This window comes from Dendropsophus ebraccatus, chromosome 5 (assembly GCF_027789765.1).
Source record: "Dendropsophus ebraccatus isolate aDenEbr1 chromosome 5, aDenEbr1.pat, whole genome shotgun sequence".
Classification (NCBI taxonomy): Eukaryota; Metazoa; Chordata; class Amphibia; order Anura; family Hylidae; genus Dendropsophus; species Dendropsophus ebraccatus.
This window is the reverse complement of record NC_091458.1, coordinates 49,222,628-49,245,678: the sequence shown is the minus strand read 5'-3', so window position 1 is coordinate 49,245,678 and position 23,051 is coordinate 49,222,628. Positions and strand designations below refer to the sequence as shown.

At 48.8% G+C, this 23,051-nt stretch overlaps 1 protein-coding gene across 2 annotated transcripts in view; it reads left to right on the top strand.

Moving 5' to 3' along the window:
- The window catches only part of SPMIP11 (sperm microtubule inner protein 11), a 39,403-nt gene that overhangs the window by 1,774 nt on the left and 14,578 nt on the right, over window positions 1–23,051 (top strand). Inside the window, exons 1-3 of one of the 2 annotated variants that reach the window (XM_069970113.1) lie at window positions 13,085–13,225; window positions 14,842–14,949; window positions 21,332–21,476. In XM_069970113.1, coding sequence (XP_069826214.1) covers window positions 13,123–13,225; window positions 14,842–14,949; window positions 21,332–21,476 — 356 coding nt within the window. In that variant the 5' untranslated portion in view covers window positions 13,085–13,122. Of the gene's footprint in view, window positions 1–13,084; window positions 13,226–14,841; window positions 14,950–21,331; window positions 21,477–23,051 lie in introns of those variants that run through there. The other variant, XM_069970114.1, reaches the window with a different exon arrangement.

Below are 23,051 nucleotides of genomic sequence, written 5' to 3'. Positions count from 1 at the left end.
GATTCCCCATCAGACACCGGGGACCAGAGCGCCGCGATACGGGACCCACCGCTGGAACCGCGGAGGTGAGTGGACGTCGTTTCCCTCAGCCACCTACTCCTCGGTGTCAGGAAAAAAATGCCCCCCCGCCGGACTACCCCTTGAAGAAGAGCTTTTGTATCAGCATTAATCCAAGGTTTGTTGTTAGGGAAACACCTCACCACTTTTGTGGATTCTGTGTTGTCCACACAAAAATTAAAGGGGTTATCCTGTGCTACAAAAACATGGCCACTTTTCCTTCTCCAGTTCAGGTGTGGTTTGCAATTAAGCTCCATTTACTTCAATGGAACTGAGTTTCAAAACCCCACCCAAACTGGAGACAACAGTAGGGGGAAAGTGGCCATGTTTTTGTAGCGCTGGATAACCCCTTTAATGTAGTCTGTTATACAGTGTGTGAGGCCTTCCATGTCCCCCCCATAGGAATCCTGCAGCTCTCCCATGCAGTTGTTTCACAGCAATCCCTCAGAGCCTTATCACTCTCTTCGGTCCATATCCTCACTATGTGGGTGACAGCTGGTTCTCTATGTACAAGTGGCTTACAGTTGTGGTATACAGGTTGAAGATGCACCAGGTTCTGATCTGATCTTCCCAGGGGTGGTAGGGCTGATAAACGATATGCCTCCCTTGCATTGGCAAAGAACAAGTCCAATGTTCTGTTGTCTCTTGTGTGGCAGGTTACATACTGTGTAAAACTGGATAGTGTGGATGATGGAGAAGCATGGTTGAAGGATCGGTGACTGCTAGACAAGCCTCTAAAGCACTCAAATACATTTTTGAGATAGGGCCCAATCGTTGGATTAGAAGAAGCAGGATGAAAGCAGGTAAACTGCTTGCAGCCTATCTGAAAGCAAATTATGAGATAGCCCCCTGCTTTAGAGACTATCATACTCTAATTTACAAGATGATCCTAATAAATCCCCAATACTGACCAGAATATCCAAAACTTCATGGTTTAGACCTCCCTAAACTACCCCCCCCCACACACACACACAATTACAAGCTCTTAAAGGGGTAGTGCGGCGCTAAAAAATTATTCACAGAATAACACAAATTACAAAGTTATACAACTTTGTAATGTATGTTATGTCTGTGAATCGCCCCTTCCCGTGTCCCACCACCCCCGCCCGTGTACCCGGAAGTGTTGGTGCATTATACCTTACCTGATCCGTGTCGCGCATCTCCTCCATCTTGTACCAAACGTCATCATCGGCCGGCCAAATCGCTGCCGCCGTCCCCCCTCCGCCGCGTCATAACTGTGCTCAGCCGCAATTGGCTGAGCACAGTCATGCTCAGCCAATCGCTGCTGAACGGCTGATGAAGGGGACGGCGGCAGCGATTCGGCCGGCCGAAGATGACGTTTGGCACAAGATGGAGGACATGCGCGACACGGATCAGCTAATGTATAATGCACCAACACTTCCGGGTACACGGACGGGAGTGGTGGGACACGGGAAGGGGCGATTCACAGACATAACATACATTACAAAGTTGTATAACTTTGTAATGTGTGTTATTCTGTGAATAATTTTTTAGCGCCGCACTACACCTTTCATTCTCAAATCTTGGTTTCTTAAAGGGGTAATGCAGCGCTAAGAAATTATTCACAGAATAACACACATTACAAAGTTATACAACTTTGTAATGTATGTTATGTCTGTGAATCGCCCCCTTCCCGTGTCCCACCACCAGTAGTGGATTATAATAGGGGCGTTTCGGGTGGCAGCCCGGGGCCCTGAGCTCTTTGGGGGCCCATGACCACCCAAAAAGACTTATACTTTCAGTAGTGTACTCTGCCATGATTTGCAAAAAACTGTTTTTTTAATGGCAATTTTTCACAAATCAGGACATCATGACATTATCTGTCCTGTACTATGAACGCCAGGCTAGTGCTGCCACAGTTACAGTGGGGTGGGGGGCCCAGGCTTGGTGAACAGCCCGGGGCCTATGGTAAAGTTAATCCGCCCCTACCCACCACCCCCGCACGTGTACCCGGAAGTGTGGTGCATTATACATACCTGATCCGTGTCGCGCCCGTCCGCCATCCTGTGCCAAGACGTCATCTTTGGGAGGCCGGCCGAATCGCTGCCGCCGTCCCTGATGCCAGCCCCCCTCTGCCGCGTCATAACTGTGCTCAGCTGCGATTGGCTGAGCACAGTTATGCTCAGCCAATCGCGGCTGAGCAGCTGATGACGCAGCCGCATCATTAGCCGCAATTGGCTGAGCACAGTTATGCTCAGCCAATCGCGGCTGAGCATCTGATGACGCTGCAGAAGGCGGCCGGCACTAGGGACGGTCGGAGCGGTTTGGCCGTCCGTCCGAAGATGACGTCTTGGCAAGAGATGGAGGACATGCGCGACACGGATCAGGTATGTATAATGCACCACACTTTTGGGTACACGTGCGGGGGTGGTGGGACACGGGAAGGGGGCGATTCACAGACATAACATACATTACAAAGTTGTATAGCTTTGTAATGTGTGTTATTCTGTGAATAATTTCTTAGCACCGCACTACCCCTTTAAGTATTGGACGTTGGACCCTCCGAAAAAGCCCCTGGCCCTGACGGCTTTGCCAATTCATATTATAAGAAATTTGGTCCTATCCTAGCCCCTAATAATAAAAAAAAGAAGTAGGATGGTCGTTTAGGTGAATTGCCCACCATTTACCATGGGTCTCCAAACTGCGGCCCTCCAGCTGTTGCGAAATCACAACTCCCATCATGCCTGGACAGCTAAAGCTTTGGATTTGGCTGTCCAGGCATAATGGGAAATGTAGTTTTGCAACATCTGGAGGGCCGCAGTTTGGAGACCCATGATTTAGACCATTCTGACCAAATTGTTAGGAGGCCTTGAAAACGGTGGTTGTGTGAGGATAGGCCCACAAGGCAAACAAATTATGGGCAGCTCAGGCAGACCACTAGTAGACAACATTGTGTGGTCCACGAAGCATGTGCAGCTCCCTCAGTTTCTTTGTTTTTTATCCACCATCCAGACACAGGTGGCACCGTTATTACACACCCGTCTGTGCCCAGATTATTTCCAGGCACTTAAAGGGAACCTGTCACCCCTCGTGCCGACCCCCCGCTAGAGCCCCCTATACTTATCTGATCCGACGCTCATAGAGAATGAATAGAGTGTCGGACACACCATTCATTCTCTATGGGCATTGGACTCATCTCAGGAGCACGTGCCCCGGGCTTCGGGCGCTGAAATCTCTGTCACCGGACCGGATCAAGAAGCTTGACCTGGCGTGATCAGGTAAGTATAGGGGGCTCTAGCGGGGGGTCGGGAGCCTGTCATCCCGGCACAGGGGGTGACAGGTCCTCTTTAACAGAAAGAAAAATGTTGTCTTGATGCCACTGGAGGAGGCCTGCCACCCCTCCACACCTTAACATACCTCCATGCCTGTCTATCAGGCGAGCAGGGCCTACGTCGGCATAAAGTGAACTTGGTGCCAGGTGGTGGCTGCCAAGCCTAATAGAATCACGGGATGTATTCATAGCGGCGAACATTCTAATGATAAGAACATAGTTTTGTGTTTACAGAAATCACTAGTCAGACCACACCTGGAATACTGTGCACAGTTATGCGCACGACTGAACCTGAGCATGTGCGGAGGAGGGCAACCAATGTAATTTCAGGAGTGGATGGATTGCAGTACTGATCAAACTTGAGGTTATTTTGTTTGGAAAAAAGATGACTTTGAGATGATCTGATCGCAATATACAAATATATGAGTGGCCAGTACAGGGATCTTCCTAATGATCTTTTTATACCTAAACCTGTAACTATAACCATGAGGAATCCTGTACATTTCTGGAGGTGGCATATTGATCCAGGGATTTATTCTGATTGCCACATTTGGAGTCAAGAAGAAATGTTTATCCTAGTATGCAATTTTGTATCTGCCCTTTTTTGTCCTCCTCTGGATAACCAGCAGTGTTATAGGCTGAACGTTAAGGACTTGTCTTTCTGAAACTGGGGATACTGGATATCCACTAAATTTCTGGATGGATTTGGGGAAGATTTTCTAGGCATGCATATGGTCAGTTACTGTGTGGCAAAACCACATGGCCTGGTTTGCATAGGCTTAAAGGGGTTATCCAGCGCTACAAAAACATGGCCACTTTTCTTTTCCCCCAACTGTTGTCTCCAGTTCAGGTGCGGTTTGCAATTAAGCTTCATTTACTTCAATGGAACTGAGATTCAAAACTCCGCCCAAGCTGGAGACAACAGTAGGGGGAAAGTGTCACGGCCGCGGCGGCTTCCAGCGTTCCGGGTCGCCGCCGCGACCGCCTCCTGTCCCATGCAGCCGCCGGGATCCTTGTGTAGGGACCCGGCGCTGCTGCTAGTTCGGCCCCTGGGGCGCCTCACCTCTCCTCCGTTCCTGTCTCGGTCTGTGCCGGCCGGCGCGTGCGTCCCCGCCTCCTAGGGCGCGCGCGCGCCAGCTGTCTCAGATTTAAAGGGCCAGTCCGCCCTTAATTGGTTAGTTGCACCAATCACTCCCCTATAAATCCCAGCATGCCCTGTCCCTTGTGTTGGAGCCTCTACATGCTTCCCATAGCGTTTGGCCCAGCTCCCTGTTGTTCCTGACCTTAGTCCTTGTCCCTGGTTCCTGTCCTTAGTCCTTGTCCCTATCCTTGCCCGCTGCCTTCCCATTGTTCCTGAGTCCTGTCCGCCAACTGCGAGCACGCCTTCTGTCCTCTGCATGCGCGATCTCCTGCCTACTGCTCCTGCCACGCCTCGCCTGCCGTCACCAGCAACCAAGCCAGGGGTAGCGACCTGGGGGTCGCCTGCCGCAGCAAGTCCATCCCGCCTTGCGGCGGGCTCTGGTGAAAACCAGCGGCCCCTTAGACTCCGCTCCCTGGTGAGGTTAGTGCCATCGCTGGTGACGGTCCAGTGGATCCACTACTCCAGGCGTTACAGTAGGCTCCAACCATGGATCCCGGCGAGGTGCCGGATCTCCGGGACGTCGCCAGAGTGGTCGCTCAACAGGCTCAACAAATCCAGCAATTGACTGCCGCCCTACAGCAGCATACTACAGCCCAGCGCCTATCACCACCTGCAGCTACCTCGAGACTTCTACTGGCTCTCCCAAGCAAATACTCTGGTGACTCCAAGTTGTGCAGAGGATTCCTGACTCAATGCACTATGTATATCGAACTTCTAAGCAATCAGTTTCCCACTGAGCCCTCTAAAGTGGCTTTCATCATCAGCCTATTAGAGGGTAGAGCTCTGGCCTGGGCCACGCCGCTGTGGGACCGAGATGACCCTGCTGCTGCCAATCTCCGAACCTTCTTATTCAAGTTTCGCTCCGTCTTTGAGGAACCTGCCTGTGCTTCTTCAGCTGAAACTGCTCTCCTCAACCTCTCTCAAGGGAGCTCCTCTGTTGGCGATTACGCCATCCAGTTCCGTACCCTGGCGGCTGAATTGGACTGGAATGAAGCCGCTCTAATAGCCACCTTCAAGAAGGGCCTGTCTAGTCGGGTGAGAGACGTGCTTTCCGCCCGAGACCTACCCACCTCCCTGAACGAACTCATCCTACTGGCCACCAGAGTTGATACTCGTTTTTCGGAGAGGGAGGAGGAGGTTCGGCATGAACATCTACTAGGCTTGCCCCGTCGCCATCACCAGCTGGCGCCGGTTTTCCAGAATCCTGACTTTCCGGTGCCCCAGCCCTCTCCTGAGATTCCCATGCAGGTGGAGCGGGCTCACCTGACGCCTGATGAAAGAATTCGTCGTCTGGAGCTGAATCTCTGCCTCTACTGCGGTGGTTCGGTTCACTTTCGACTGAGATGTCCCCTACGTCCCCAAACGTCCGGGAAATGCTCGCACCTAGGTCCGGTGGGACAGGTGTCCCTAGGTGTGAACACTACCTTTCCAAGTTTGTCTATGCCGGTTTCCATCCAGACACCCTCAGGACAAAATCACCAGACTACTGCCTTTCTCGATTCTGGGTCAGCAGGCAGTTTTATTGCGGCAACATTGGTCCAAAGATGGCGGCTACCCGTGATCCAACTAGCCAGGCCCTTGACTATCTCCTCGGTCACGGGTGAGATTCTTACCGACCAGATATATTTCCAGACCGCACCTCTAGTCCTCCAGGTGGGTCCTTTACATCAGGAAAAGATATCCTTCTACGTCCTGCCCCATTCATCCCCCGCCATCCTCCTGGGACTCCCTTGGCTGCAATTACATGCTCCTAAGCTGGACTGGAGAACCGGGGAGATTATCAGTTGGGGTCAGGACTGTTCCAACCAGTGTCTCAAGTCACCTCAGACCAAGTACTCGGTGTCGTCACCTGACCCCGCCAAGCCTCTATCCGGCCTACCGGCAGAAGACCAAGACTTGGCGGATGCCTTCTCTGCCGAGAAGGATCTCATCCACAAACCCACATCCCCTCGCCACAGTATACCTCCTGATCGCCTAGTACCAGTCGTCACCTCTACTCTTCAGAGAATACCCCCCGGAAAGACCCATGTTCACCCTGCGCTTCGAAGAGGGATTTTGAAGTGGGGACATTCCTCATTGGAGGCCGGGCACCCTGGAGTCCGAAAGACCGGGCAACGGATCTCCCGCCACTACTGGTGGCCAAGTTTGTTCCAAGATGTCAAAGACTTTGTGGCTTCCTGTGCCATTTGCAGGCAAGAAAGAGGGGGAGGCCAAAGGGGGGGGGGTACTGTCATGGCCGCGGCGGCTTCCCGCGTTCCGGGTCGCCGCCGCGACCGCCTCCTGTCCCATGCAGCCGCCGGGATCCTTGTGTAGGGACCCGGCGCTGCTGCTAGTTCGGCCCCTGGGGCGCCTCTCCTCTCCTCCGTTCCTGTCTCGGTCTGTGCCGGCCGGCGCGTGCGTCCCCGCCTCCTAGGGCGCGCGCGCGCCAGCTGTCTCAGATTTAAAGGGCCAGTCCGCCCTTAATTGGTTAGTTGCACCAATCACTCCCCTATAAATCCCAGCATGCCCTGTCCCTTGTGTTGGAGCCTCTACATGCTTCCCATAGCGTTTGGCCCAGCTCCCTGTTGTTCCTGACCTTAGTCCTTGTCCCTGGTTCCTGTCCTTAGTCCTTGTCCCTATCCTTGCCCGCTGCCTTCCCATTGTTCCTGAGTCCTGTCCGCCACCCGCTTGCACGCCTTCTGTCCTCTGCCTGCGCGATCTCCTGCCTACTGCTCCTGCCACGCCTCGCCTGCCGTCACCAGCAACCAAGCCAGGGGTAGCGACCTGGGGGTCGCCTGCCGCAGCAAGTCCATCCCGCCTTGCGGCGGGCTCTGGTGAAAACCAGCGGCCCCTTAGACTCCGCTCCCTGGTGAGGTTAGTGCCATCGCTGGTGACGGTCCAGTGGATCCACTACTCCAGGCGTTACAGAAAGTGGCCATGTTTTTGTAGCGCTGGATAACCCCTTTAAGCACTGAGAAACTTATCATTTTTACTGAATTACTTATGTCAAGGCTGTTCCAGGAAGGTTTTATAGTTTATGGCTCCCACTGCTTCCTGTGTAAACAATCTATCAGGTACTTGCTTGGCTGGCCTGACTTTCCATGAATTCCAAGAATTATGTACCTAAGGCAAAATCCCCCCCCCAGCACCCCAACATTATGCCGCTGATGCCAATTCTGGTATACCTGAATAAAAGAGTAAAAAGGAATCACTTTTGCCAACTTGATTCTGGCCACATTAATAAATAAATTTGTTTACAATGCTTAAAACCTGTATCTGAATATAAATATGTTTGTAAGATTTGCTGATAATATTTTTATTGCATGGAAAACGAACTAAAGCTCAATTTAAGAACTTTTTATGTACAGTCCAGAAAGAGCGAATGTGCCATCAGTAGGAGTGAAATTTTTTTTTCACTACCATGCTGGCATGGGGATGCCGGTGGCGCAGTCCTTTTTTCAAAGTGCTGGCCGGTTCCCACTCTCAGCGCTATTTTCTTGTGCATCGGCCCAGTTCTATGCACTGGAGGCGGGCCTGGCGCCTTCAGATTAACAATATCCCCTCCCCTCGGTGATGCACCTCCATTACAATCAAGCATGGCTGCTCCATTGGTGGAGCAGAGGGAGGGTTAGGGTAAAGAACTGTCCCTCTATTCCTTATAGATGCTGCGATTGTACTGATTGCAGTACCTATAGGGTCAACTGCTGCCATCCAGCTATCAATGGCACCTTCATCTGAGGACGTAACTGTACGTTCCTGACCGGCAATGCACAGTTATGGGAGGTAAAGTTATATGCCCGGGTTATGGGAGGTAAAGTTATATGTCCTTAATGGGTTAAAGGGGTTTATAGCCAAAATAGACTGAAGCAAGGTGCCAACAACTTCCACCTGCACCAATAAGCTGTTTAGCACCTGTGTAGACAGTGTACTGGGCCGGAAGCAGTGTAATAGCGGTGACCTGTAACTTCTGCTCAGCTACCATTCACTTGAATTGGACCGGAGCTTTAGTTCTTATCAGTCTTTTTGGCTAGTTTAATACTTGCTAAATGAACATGATATTCACTTTTAAATATTGAATTTATTGAAAAGGAAATTATAGTAGAAAATGGAGAAATCTGAACTAGAGGCTATAGGAAGCCATCATCCTCCACTATGCTAGTCCACATTGACAGCAATCATCCTCCTCATGTCAAGAGAACTATTTCCTGTGGGCAAATTTTGTGTTTCTGAAAAATCAATGGCAAGGAGGAAGATTTTATGACACAAGCACAATAATTGAAAGCCCATCTTAGAGTAAGAAGAATTAATAACAGAAGCCCTAAGAAAAGATCAAACAGTTTCTTGGATTCTATTTTAAACAAAGAGGAAAAAAAACAAATGGTCAAAGGGTTACTAAAAGATCAGTAGCCACTGTTAACAGGCACACTCTGTGCAAGCCAGCACAGAGCACCGAACGGCTTTCTGCCACTGCAGTAGCTGTTGAACCCTCCTGTAATTTAGGTATTTCCCATCCTTCCTTGTACCCCACTTCCCTGAGGATTCCGGCAACCTGGAGGAAACACATCGGAGGTAAGGGACCTGCGTTAGTGTGTTACGGTGCATTAGGGTTTGCACCAAGGGGTAGATCAGGGTAGGGGTGGCCCTTCTTAGGGCGAGTGCCCCGCTCCACCCTGGGCGAGCAGGGGTAGATTCTCCGACATACACTGAAATAGGGTCAGATGGTCCCTGCCTTATAGAGATAACCCCACCCTGAAGTGTGTTTTTTTTTTTTTACCAAGCCTCCCATTGGTAATCTAATTACAAACAGTTTATTTGAGATACCTGATTACGGTGATTCTCATTATATGTGATACTATGGTTGGCAATAGCATATCTAATACAGTGGCTATATATATGTGTTTTTCTGTTTGTTGGTCTATATATGTGGGGTTTGTCCAATTTTAACATAGAGAATGAAAAGTTATATTTTAATAGAAGTTTCACACCCCTTACTGTGATTTAGTTATTGATTGTAGTGGTGTATGGAAACACAATTTGATTACTTTATTTGTGTACTGTGCCTATATATATATGGACAGTAGAATCCGCATGAACATAGAATGGAGTCTATAGAGCTGGCGGAGAGCGGGAGCGCGTGGGGACGAGCGTCAGATTCCGCACAGAGTTTTCCGGGAGAATTACTCCATGTACCATCTTTTTGCTGGAAACAGGAAACTGTAAAAGGCAAATCTGAAATAGTCCTTGGCCACAACGACCATGTCCCTGAAAGAAACGCTTTCTCTGGAGTAACTCTGTGCCGAACAGGAACAACTGGAAGACTCACTGAACTACCGCGTTTCGGTGAAAATAGGACATCCTCCTAAAATAAGACACCCCCACTATCCTACCAACTAGCCTAAAGTAATACATTCACCCTGAAAATAAGGCCCCCCTGAAAATAAGGCCGCGACCTTAGTGCCGAATGGACTAAAGGAGAACCCAGCAAGTGTGCACATGGGTTCAAGGACACTGCACTTACCTTCATGCTCAGCGTCCCAGGGGCTTATAGAGTTGTTTTATTTTACTCAGTGTAGTGGCAAGTGCTGGTTTTTCTTTTTTTATCTGGTGCTGTTGCCAATCCCCACTATACACAGTCTAGAATTCAGATGCAGGCAGTGTGGTCAACTCCCCAGCTGCCAACCAGGGGCGGTCTTGGCATTTCTGGGGCCCCAAGCGAAGTCATGTCTGGGGCCCCCCCCTCGACACGCGTTCCAAAACAATAGACCGCTGTGTGTTGCCCCCAGTAGTATATACCCCTTGTGCGCTACCGCCAGTAATATATACTCCTTGTGTGCTGCCCCCAATAGTATACCCCTTGTGTCCTGCCCGCAGTAGTATATAACCCTTGTTTGCTTCCCCTAGTATATAGACCCCTGTGTTTTCCCCCAGTTATATATAGCCCCCCCCGTGTGCTCCCCCAGAAGTATATAGACCTCCTGTGTGCTGTCCTAGTTGTATAGAGACCCCCTGTGTGCTGCCCCCAGTTGTATATACCCCCTGTGTGCTCCCCCACTAGTATATAGGCCCCCTGTGTGCTCCCTCAGGGGTATTTACCCCCCCGTGTGCTCCCCCACTTGGATATAGACCTCTTGTGTGCTCCCCTACTTGGATATAGACCCCTGTGTGCTCCTTCAGTAGTATATAAACCCCCTGTGTGGTTCGCCCAGTAGTATATAGACCCTGTGTGCCCCACCAGTATTATATAGACCCCTTGTGTGCTGCCCCAGTAGTATACAGAACCCTGTGTGCTCCCCAGTTATATATAGACCACCTGTGTGCCTCACAAGTAGTATATAGACCCCCTGTATGTTCCCCCAGTAGTATATAGACCCCCTGTGTGCCCCACCAGTAGTATATAGATCCCTGTGTGCTGCCCCAGTAGTATACAGAACCCTGTGTGCTCCCCAGTTATATATAGACCACCTGTGTGCCTCACAAGTAGTATATAGACCCCCTGTTTGTTCCCCCAGTAGTATATAGACCCCCTGTGTGCCCCACCAGTAGTATATAGATCCCTGTGTGCTCCCCCAGTAGTATATAGCCCCCCTGTGTGCTCCCCCACTTGGATATAGACCTCCTATGTGCTCTCCAAGTTGTATATAGACCCCATTCTGCTGCCCCAAGTAGTATATAGACCCCCTGTGTGCTGCCCCCAGTAGTATATAGACCCCTCTGTGAAACCCCAGTAGTCTATAGCCCCCCTGTGTGCTCCCCCTGTTATACAGCCCCTCTGTGTGCTCCCCCCGTTTAAATAGACCCCCGATGTGCGCTCCCCCAGTTAAACAGACCCCTGTGTGCTCCCCCTCCCATATAGTATATAACACAATAAAACAAACTTATATTCACCTGGGTCCCGGCGTCTCCTCTTCTCTTCACTCTTGTGGCCGCAGGAAGGGTTTTCCCTGCGATCACAAGAGGCCCCACTCCCCTTGTCCTGGCGCCGATGCTCCAGTGATGTCACTGGAGCGTCAGTGACATCACTCCCCCAGGCCGCACTCCCCTTGTCCTGGTGCCGATGCTCCAGTGATGTCACTGGAGGTGTCAGTGATGTCACTGGAGTGCCGGCACCACAAGGACAAAGCTGCCACCCTGCGGACAAAACCCTTCCTGCGGCCACAAGAGTGACTGACAGGAAGGGGGCTAATGTCTCCCACCCTGTCAGTGCTGCTGCATGTAACTATGAGCACTCATTACGAGTGCTCATAGTTACAGTTCAGGTGGCAGCAGCGAGCAGGGCAGCGGCCCTGTCCAGCGGTCTTGAGCACAAGAGCGGGGCGTGGGGGCCCCCCTGGATGTTGGGGGCCCCAAGCGATCGCTTGGGGTGCTTGGTGCCAAAGACCGCCACTGCTGCCAACTAATTCCCACACTTTTGCTTCATTGGGGCCAGTTCACATGGAGCAAAAAGCGGCGGAATTCCTGCCCTCATCAGTGTCCCACAGTGTCTCTATGAGAGGGCTTGCGCGCCTCCGCTTCCGTCGCTCTTTGCTCATAGAACTGACATGACGCTTTTGCTCTGCGTGAACTGGCCCTAATAGTCCAACACTTTTGCCTAAGGGTCAGTTCACACTGAGTAAACACGGTGGAATTCCGCAGCAGACCTCTCCGCAGCTCAGTGTGCTGCTTTAAGCGAATGGGAGAGCGCAAGCTTATCCGCTTCCTCTTCTCTCCGCTCAAAGAACTAACATGTTAGTCCTCTGAGCGGAGAGCGGCGTCAGCGGACAAGCGCGCGCCCTCTCATTCACTCAAAGCAGCACACTGAGCTCGACGGTATTCCGCTGCGGAGAGGTCCGCCACAGAATTCCACCGTGTTTACTCAGTGTGAATTGACCCGTAGGCTAAAGTGTTGGAAACAGTGGAAGGCCAAGGATTCGAGCGCACTGCTACTGTGCTTATTCTCAAACTACATCTTTGCGTTGCGGCAAGACAAACACTTGGATCAATATCTTTTGACTGGACTGATGATGTGTCAAAAGTTTTTTTTTTTGTTTGTTTTTTTTATAATATCCCTGACATTTGAGCAAAGCAAAACCTCTGGAGCATACCAGTGATAATCATAAGGTACATAGGGTGTAATGTTAAAGTAAGGCACCAGGTGGCACTATAGGCACAGAGATGAAATCTCCATAAAGCAAAGTGAATGCGTTCCTTACTGTATAGAGGTATATACAGCAGAGTACAGGAGATTGCTGCTGGCCACTCTTTTTTAGTATGGACTCTTATAAATGTTTTTATATGGATGGAAGCAGAGCTTGGCCTGAAGTATCAGCCAGCTGCTCAAAAACTACAATTCCCATCATGCCTGGACAGCCAAAGCTAAAGCCACCCAGGCATGATGGGAATTGTAGTGTTGCTAGAGCTGGAGGGCTGGGAGTGTGACCCCTGTGCTCTCTATGATGCAGGGGGCCGAATGCAGCACAGATAGACAAAGAGGAGCCAGCAGGTGATGGGGTGGTGGAGTGACTGCGCCCGGCTTTGTACATCCCCGATATATAGAGAGCTATAAGCGCTGTGAGGCCGACGCAGCACCCGGTGAGGCCGCACGCCGCTCCGTACTAGAGCGCGGTCACCATGGTAACGTCTCATTCAGGCGTCCCGCGCGCCTCCTGCGCTCACCATGGTAACCGGAGACGCTTCCGTGTTCGGACCCAGCATGGCTTTCTTCGGGATTACAGGCCTCGGCTATCAGACCCCTCTGCGCGCCGCACAGATCCCGGCAGGTGAGGCGGCAGATCACAGGCACACCGGGCTGGGGATAGCGCCCCTGTAACGCAGCCCGATCCGCTGCTTTTGGCGTCTATGGCTCAGAGCTCAGTGCTGTGGTTTAGTGTTTGTGCTGCTGATGTTTCTCTGTATTCTCCTCCTATGTGGGGGGCTAGACAGGATCACTGACCTACATCTCTATCAGTCCTGCTGTATAATCCAGTCAGAAAGCTGAGAGCCCAGTATATACACAATATAGGGTCATGTTCACACTGCAGTTTTGGTGCTGTGTTCTAGTGAAGATCATAAAGTGTTACTGCGATCTAAGAAAACCGGTTTGATACGTCATAAGCACCTGTCAAAGGTTTTTGATGGGTCTGGTGCTGAGACCCCCACTGATCCCTATGTGTGCAGGAGATGGATTCCATAGAAAGTATACAGAGTCCATCAGCCAGGAGAGAAGCACTCAACCAGATGCTTCTCTCCACAGCAGAGTAATTACAGCCAGAGGCCACTATTAGACCAGTGTTTTACAGCCAGTCCTGGCCTGAGATCACTGAGATGCCTTTAAAGGGGTACTCCAGCAGGGGGGGGGGCACTTTTGCGCTCCAGCGGCGGGTCCCGCATCGCGGCGCTCCGGTGCCCAGTTCCCGGCCGCTTCCGGGTGTCTGACACGGGCCTGAGACGTGACGTCTCAGGTCCGCTCAGCCACTCAGCGAAGGAGGCGGGATCCGTTTCAAGTCCGCTCAGAAACGTCATGTCTCGGGCCCGCATCAGACACCCGGAAGCGGCCGGGAACTGGGCACCAGAGCGCCGCACCTGGTCCCAGCACAAAAGTGCCCCCACGCTGGAGTACCCCTTTAATGCAGATCAGGGGATGCTGCCAGGGATGACGCCCCTGCGTCCAACCATTATCTGGCGGTGGCCCAGTGTAGCACTAAGGTCCCCCTTCTTATGATTGAGGGAGTTTCAGCAGTCAGGCCCTTCACCATCAAACACTTATTCCCAACCCTGTGTATAGAGGAAATTGTCATTCTGATTGTGGGACACCCCCTTTATTGGGAAACACAGTTAGTATGGTCCATATTGTTTTCACACCACTCATTTGTAATCTGCATCATGTCTAAAAAAGAAAAGAAATAGAATGTCAGCTATTGACACGTAGCCGCAACTATTGTATTGGGCTCCGAAAATAAACATCAAATCCACTCAGAAATCTATGCAGAATTGTAAAATGCATGGACAATAATGAAGGTTTTGCTTTCTGACACTTATTTCTCATAAAACCATTGTCATATTTTATAAAAGCAAAATATCTGTGCAAATAATAATAATAATAATAATATAAAGCCTAAGCTTAAATTTATACCCCCTTAATGGTCCATTTACACAGAAAGATTATCTGACAGATTATCTCCCAAAGATTTGAAGGCAAAGCCAGGAATGGATTTGAAAAGAGGAGAAATCTCAGGCTTTCCTATATGACCAGATCTATGTTTATAGTCTGTTCCTGGCTTTGGCTTCAAGTCTTTGGCAGATAATCTTACTGTGTAAATGGACCCTTATGGGTGTTCTGCTACTGTTCTGTGAATGTCGCCACCTGTTTATACTTTTGCTGTTATTGATTTGATAGGAGAAAATGTGAAAAATGGAACCAAACTTCCTCCTCTTGCTCCAACTTCTCCATATATAAGTCAAGAGAAGTATCAAGAAATAGTAAGACGCCACCAACAACTAAGAAGTAAGTTTATGTAAATGTGAGAATATAGGAGAATATTTTGTAGTCAGATTCAGGTTACATTCCACTGTCAACTTTCCCCTAAAGTCAGTGCAGTGGATAGAAAAGTACATTAAAAGTTGAATATATGTGTCTACACAATGTATTACCGTATCTGTACGGCTCTGCCACACTGGTAGCTGATAGAAATCCAGGAAGTGAAAAAAATGGCCCCTGTGCCAATTCACATTGCCTTCTGCTCTCCCCCTAGAAGACAAATCTTCCATGCCTCTGTCTCACATTGTGTGTGTTTGCTGAGCACAGGCTGATGATGCAGACAGGGGGCAGGGTGTGATGTCCCAGGAGGCGGGGCTGGATCCCCCAATCCCCTGAGTGATTCACCATCTCGAGCCGGCCAGAAGCAGGTGTTGCACTAATTTCTTTAATTGGGCAGAAGTGTGCAGTGAAATTAGGGCTGTGTTCACACATGTTGGAGTGTCATTGCAGTACTGCAGCGTATTCACATAAATGATGCAGTAACATAAGTAAATGATGCTAAACGGCAGCGAGGATCAGAGCCTTATTGTGAGGCTCAACTTCAAAGATAACAGATGCTTGATCATAATATGTGTGTGGAAATGAAAAGAAAAAAAAAATCTAAAAGTTCTTTACTTTATTCCAATATCAGTGTTACAAGTAGAGAATACAGCGTGCTGTGTGGTGTTACAGGTAGAGAATACAGTGTGCTGTGTGGTGTTATAGGTAGAGAATACAGCGTGCTGTGTGGTGTTATAGGTAGAGAATACAGCGTGCTGTGTGGTGTTACAGGTAGAGAATACAGCGTGCTGTGTGGTGTTACAGGTAGAGAATACAGTGTGCTGTGTGGTGTTACAGGTAGGGAATACAGTGTGCTGTGGGGTGTTACAGGTAGAGAATACAGTGTGCTGTGTGGTGTTACAGGTAGAGAATACAGCGTGCTGTGTGGTGTTACAGGTAGAGAATACAGTGTGCTGTGTGGTGTTATAGGTAGAGAATACAGTGTGCTGTGTGGTGTTACAGGTAGGGAATACAGTGTGCTGTGTGGTGTTACAGGTAGAGAATACAGTGTGCTGTGTGGTGTTACAGGTAGGGAATACAGTGTGCTGTGGGGTGTTACAGGTAGAGAATACAGTGTGCTGTGTGGTGTTACAGGTAGAGAATACAGCGTGCTGTGTGGTGTTACAGGTAGAGAGTACAGTGTGCTGTGGTGTTACAGGTAGAGAATACAGCATGCTGTGTGGTGTTACAGGTTGAGAATACAGCGCGGTGTGGTGTTACAGGTAGAGAATACAGCGTGCTGTGTGGTGTTACAGGTAGAGAATACAGCGTGCTGTGTGGTGTTACAGGTAGAGAATACAGTGTGCTGTGTGGTGTTACAGGTAGAGAATACAGTGTGGTGTTACAGGTAGAGAATACAGCGTGCTGTGTGGTGTTACAGGTAGAGAATACAGCATGCTGTGTGGTGTTACAGGTAGAGAATACAGTGTGCTGTGTGGTGTTACAGGTAGAGAATACAGTGCTGTGTGGTGTTACAGGTAGAGAATACAGCATGCTGTGTGGTGTTACAGGTAGAGAATACAGCGTGCTGTGTGGTGTTACAGGTAGAGAATACAGTGTGCGGTGTGGTGTTACAGGTAGAGAATACAGTGCTGTGTGGTGTTACAGGTAGAGAATACAGTGTGCTGTGTGGTATTACAGGTAGAGAATACAGCGTGCTGTCTGGTGTTACAGGTAGAGAATACAGAGTGCTGTGTGGTGTTACAGGTAGTAACTCTGTGCTGTGTGGTGTTACAGGTAGTAACTGTGCTGTGTGTGTGGGATCACAATGAAATCATAAATTACTGCAAATAATTCAGTAACACAATGAAACTGCAATGTGTGAACACAGCCTAGATGTTCTGCAACAGCTTTGGGCAGGGTGGAGGAATGTGAGGAACAGCTGAGGGAAAGCATTGCATTCTGGAACCTGTAGTACTGTGTACAACTGATAAAGCAAGAAGTGCAGAAACACAAAACAGAAAAAAAAACCAAACAAATGGATTTTTGGTAGTTTCAAAAATGGAATAGATAGGTAAGTAATGCTATATGCTTCTGCAGAAGTTTCATTTTTTTTTAACCTGGAGTTCCCTTTTAACTTCATGATAGTTGCCCGCAGATTCCCGTTTACATGGGGAGATGTACACACAACTACTGATGATTTTAACGCCCGCACAAAATATGTGATCAGTAGTGATGAGCGAGTACTAAAATGCTTGGGTGCTCTATACTCGAGACAAATATTTCCCGATGCTCGGGTGTTTGTTTTGAGTATCGAACTCCATTGAAGTCAATGGGAAACTCAAGCATTTTTGCAGGGGACCAAAGCTCTGCACAGGGAAGGTTGCCTGAAAACCTGGAAACCTCAGAAAATGATGGAAACACCACGGAAATGGACAGGAAACAGCAGAGGCAGCATGTATGCATGCCTCTGGGGCTGGCTAATCGCAACAATACGCCAAATTATGGGCAACAGCCTGGTAGTCGTATAGAGCATGTGTGTAACTGATACTAGGTTTTTTTAAGGCACCCGTTTGCACAGGACACTGCACAGTGAGGATAGGCAGGGTCGGACTGGGCCACCGGGGAGCCGGGGGATCCCCCGGTGGGCCCCACCCCCTCCTCCCTCTTGCAGGGCCCTTCCCCTAAGCCAGAGAGGGGCCTCCCGTTTGGAAGCTGCCTAGTGTCGGGAGCTCAAGGGGCCCCCTGCTGGGTCCCACACTGCTGGGGTGAGTTCAGCACCGCATCAGGGCCCGTTCTTTCTGCAATCATGGGCCCTCCCCTCCCCCTGCTCACCTGACTCCCTTACATCAGCTCCCATCTTCAGCGCTGCCCTCTTCCTGCCTGTCACAAGATGCCGAGAGCAGCAGCAGCAGCAGCAGCAGGGCCTCCTCCATCCCCCCTCCCCTCTGCAATCATGTGACTCTCCTGTTGCTGTGTGCAGTCGGTGCACAGGAGATGGGGAGAGGCTGCAGGCTGCTGGGCCCGGCTGGGAGAAGAGAAGATGGAGACAAGAAGACTGAAGCCTCCTGCCCTGCTGAACATGTGAGTGTTTGTGTATATTCTTGTCTAACTTTGTCATCAGTGTGTGTCTGTACATGTGTCATGTGTTTATGCATGTGAGTAATATATGTCTGTGTGTGTGTGTGTGTTTTCTATCATGTATATAGTGTATATATTATGTGTAATCTGCATGCTTTTGTATCTGTGTATCCATGTTGGTGAGTCTGTGTGTGTTAGTATGATTAGATGTATATATGTAAGGTGTGTTGTGTCTGCATGTTTGTGTATGTCTGCAGTATGTCTATTTGTGTATATATGTATACAGTGTGTATGTCTGCAGTATGTCTATTTGTGTATATATGTATACAGTGTGTATGGCTGCAGTATGTCTATTTGTGTATATATGTATACAGTGTGTATGTCTGCAGTATGTCTATTTGTGTATATATGTATACAGTGTGTATGGCTGCAGTATGTCTATTTGTGTATATATGTATACTGTATGTATGTCTGCAGTATGTCTATTTGTGTATATATGTATACAGTGTGTATGTCTGCAGTATGTCTATTTGAGTATATATGTATACAGTGTGTATGGCTGCAGTATGTCTATTTGTGTATATATGTATACTGTATGTATGACTGCAGTATGTCTATTTGTGTATATATGTATACAGTGTGTATGGCTGCAGTATGTCTGTGTATATATGTATACAGTGTGTATGTCTGCAGTATGTCTATTTGTGTATATATGTATACTGTATGTATGTGATGAGAAGTTCACACTATGGAGGTGCAGTTGTGCCGGAGATCCGTGAGGCTTGGGCTCTGATCAGCTGAGGATTCTCACATCACAGATGATAGGTGTTGTAGTTGATATAACAGTAAGACTTTAATCAATGGATGACGGGTTTTATCAGATGAGATCATCAGATCTATTGAGGATTCCCTTAGAAACGCCTCATCCATTGATTTGTCTTACTCCTACCTCTACTACAACTCCTATCATCTGTGATGTGAGAATCCTGAATCAGCTGATCAGCGCCCAAGCCTCACGGATCTCCTGCACAACTGGGACCTCCATAGTGTGAACTTCTTCTCAACTATTGTACCGACTCAAAAATAAAGATATAAGCAGCAGACACAGACACAAGTGGGATAATGCCCCCCTCACCAAACTGCACCCCCTCTGGAGCAGCAGCAGTATTAGTGATAGGTAGGATTATGCCCCCCTCACCAGACTGCACCCCCTCCGGAGCAGCAGCAGCAGTATCAGTGATAGGTAGGATTATGCCCCCCTCACCAGACTGCACCCCCTCCGGAGCAGCAGCAGTATCAGTGATAGGTAGGATTATGCACCCCTCACCAGACTGCACCCCCTCCGGAGCAGCAGTAGTATCAGTGATAGGTAGGATTATGCCCCCCCCTCACCAGACTGCACCCCCTCCGGAGCAGCAGCAGTATCAGTGATAGGTAGGATTATGCACCCCTCACCAGGCTGCACCCCCTCCGGAGCAGCAGCAGTATCAGTGATAGGTAGGATTATGCACCCCTCACCAGGCTGCACCCCCTCCGGAGCAGCAGCAGTATCAGTGATAGGTAGGATTATGCCCCCCTCACCAGACTGCACCCCCTCCGGAGCAGCAGCAGTATCAGTGATAGGTAGGATTATGCACCCCTCATCTGACTGCACCCCCTCCGGAGCAGCAGTATCAGTGATAGGTAGGATAATACCCCCCTCACCAGACTGCACCCCCCCCCCGGAGCAGCAGTATCAGTGATAGGTAGGATTATGCCCCCCCCCCTCACCAGACTGCACCCCTCCGGAGCAGCAGCAGAGGCAGCACTAAAGTAGTAAAAATTATTGTGACTTTATTCACACTCTCTAGCGCGATGTTTCGTTTTAGCTCTGATAAGGCAAAACATTGCACAAGAGGGAGTGAATAAAGTCACAAGATTTTTGACTACTTTGGTGCTGTCTTCGCAGCTGAATTATTGTACCAAGTCTCCTGGTTCCGTTGAAAGGGCTGCAAGCGGCATCAAGGTGTACAAACCACCGCTAAAGTGACTGGCGGTGTTGGGCTTGTAGCATGACCGCCCAAGGTGAGCAGCAAGTTTAGCCACTTACACACATTTGTTCTGCAGTAATACGCTATGTGCGCCGCATGGTGTTCTCTCTCTTCTACTAGTAGATGTATAAAATGGCAGATTACATTTTAAAGCCATGTTCACACACTGACCACTGATATGCCTTTCATGATGGTCCTTTAAAGTCTTATTCTAGCCCAACACCTTATGGTGAGGCTAGAATAAACCGTCATGGGTCTCCTCTGCTGGAGATTGTAATAGAGGAGCAGACTAGATGGTCATTTTTTCCTTCTTCTTCTGAGGCTGTGTTCACACATGACATTTTTTATGTGTTTTTACAGCAATATTGTTGGAATTTCATTAAAGTTTCTACATAAATGGTGCAGTTTTACCACAACTGCATAAATCAGTAACAACTGTATAAGTGACTGGCACTGCACTAGCGTTGCTGGTCACATACACAGCTCTATGCAAAGTCGCTGTACTAACGTGAAAGGTTTGGCGCTGATTATGTCTTTATATATTGGGTGGGCCCCAAGAATCAATTTCCCTGGTGGGCCAATGTACCCCAGTCCGACACTGAGGATAGGTATAGGTGAACTACAGATCCCAGGCAGCCAAGAGAATGTCAGCAACAGGACAAATTGACTACTGACAGCTGCACTACAAGTCCAAGCCAGCTGCCAAGAGTAGCAAAAAAAAAATGTTTTAAAAATTTTAAGCCCTTAGGACTGTTTGGTTCTTTGTGTTGGATTCCTGCCTAACCGCACACTAATTCCCTGCCTAACACTCTCCCTGACAGACAGCAGCTCTCTCCCAGCCTGCGTCTGACGCGAGCACCACGGGAGCTGATTCTTATAGGCCCAGGTCATCTGATCTGGCCAGCCAATCGCTGCTATTGACATGTAGGGTTTCCACGCGATGCTACGAGCTCCCAAAGACTCTCCTGCTTGATGATTGGCTGAAAAAAAGCCGCCAAACATGCAGGAAGAGGAAGATGCCATTGTCTCGAGTATCGCAAGCACCATCGAGTACCCTAATACTCGAACGAGTACCAAGCTCGGACGAGCATGCTCGCTCATCTCTAGTGATCAGTGATGAATAAGCGATTTCTTGTCCGTTGGTTGATCGCTGGTCCTTTTACACAGGCTGATTATCTGCAGTGAGGTTTCCTGTGTAAAAGAATTCTTAGTAACCAGGTTGTTACCTTGTTTTAAGAAAACAAACCTCTTCATTCCAGCCCCGAAACAAACTCAGAAGATGCCCTTAACCACAGGCCAACATTACGGCTGGTGGCTGCCACAGGACTCCAAGGAGAAACCTGAAAATGTTTATCCTTGGATACAGAGCGCCCGATACCCCATGATCAACAGTCCTATGACAAGGTGAGTCACCTTTCTTCCTTTCAAAATCTTGAGAGAAGATATCTGCATGAAAGATCTCTAATCTGAAATGAGTAGAACGTAAGAACACCGGTTAGAACAAAGGCGTTTGTCACTCAGCTGTTCCATCACCAGTGTTATCTGCTGCAGCAGGTACTACCCAGTGATGTCAGTAGTAATATCATGTTATTGCTTTGGCCCTAATTCATCCTCTGAGTATGAAGCTTTCTTAGAAAAATGGAATGGTTCGATGGCTTTAAAGGGTTACTCTAGCAAAAATCTTTTTCTTTCAGATCAACTGGTTTCAGAAATTTATATAGATTTGTAATTTACTTCTATTTAAAAATCTCAAGTCCAGACACTGTTCGGGCCTGGGGCACGAGGCAGCTGTTCCAGTTCGCAGACGTAGTAGACCCTGTGAGTCGTACTTTACTCCCCTTTGAAAAACTGGTTGATAGGAAGGAACTTATGGTAGAGCATAGATCCTTCTACTCAGACGTTCGTCACTTCATGCTTTGCCGCTTGGGAACGCTTACGGTTGCTAAACCGACGGCGTTCGAACAACTGGCGCGCATGGGTACTTCGACTGCTGGACTGATCTCAACTATTTATAGCATTCTTAACTCCCCTGCTTCTGATGCTCCCGTGCGACATAAATATATGGATAGATGGGAAGCTGCTGTGGGCAGAGTGATCTCTCCCGAGTGCTGGAGCATTATCTGGGATAGGGCGGCTACTTCTTCCATATGTACTACATACAAGGAGACACACTATAAGGTCATGATGCATTGGTACCATACCCCCGAGCTCCTCAATAGACTCAATAGCTCCATCTCTTCCCTGTGTTGGCGTTGTAACAGAGCGACGGGGACATTGTTCCATATATTCTGGGAGTGTTCATTGATTACTGGTTTCTGGGGGGAGGTCTGCTCCCTTGCTACTAGAATTCTCGATTATCCCATTAGTATAGACCCGGTAGTCTGCTTGTTAAATCTGTCCCCTAAACAATTGAGGAAAAAAGCCTCTAAACTACTTTTAGTGATACTGACTGCAGCTAAGTCCTTAATTGCTAGGTCCTGGAAGCAGACCTCCCCTCCCTCCCTCTCATGCCTAGTTGATAGAATGAAAGAACTACGATCTCTTGAGCGTCTCACGGCATCTTTAAACAACAAAATGGAGTTATTTGATCAGGTATGGGCTCCCTGGGATGAACACTACCCCCCCGTCCGATTGTAACTGACAGAATTCTGCCTCCCAACCTTGCCTTCCTTTCTGTCTTTTCCCTTGTCCCCCCCCCTTGTCTATTGTGCTTGTTATGGCTGGTCTACTTTTGGAAGTCCAGTTTGTCTGATGGTGAGTGAGTGTTTGTCTGTGGATTCGAAGTTACTATGGGTTACTGCAATGCTACATACAGCCTGTATTCCAGATTTGATATATGGATGGTGACCCGTCCCGGGCCACTTGGTCTTTACTGTATGTAACTGATAACTTTATTTTTTGGAATTTTCCTGTTGTCTTTTATATGTTTATATTGAAAAACCACTAATAAAAATTACATTTATAAAAAAAAAAAAAAAA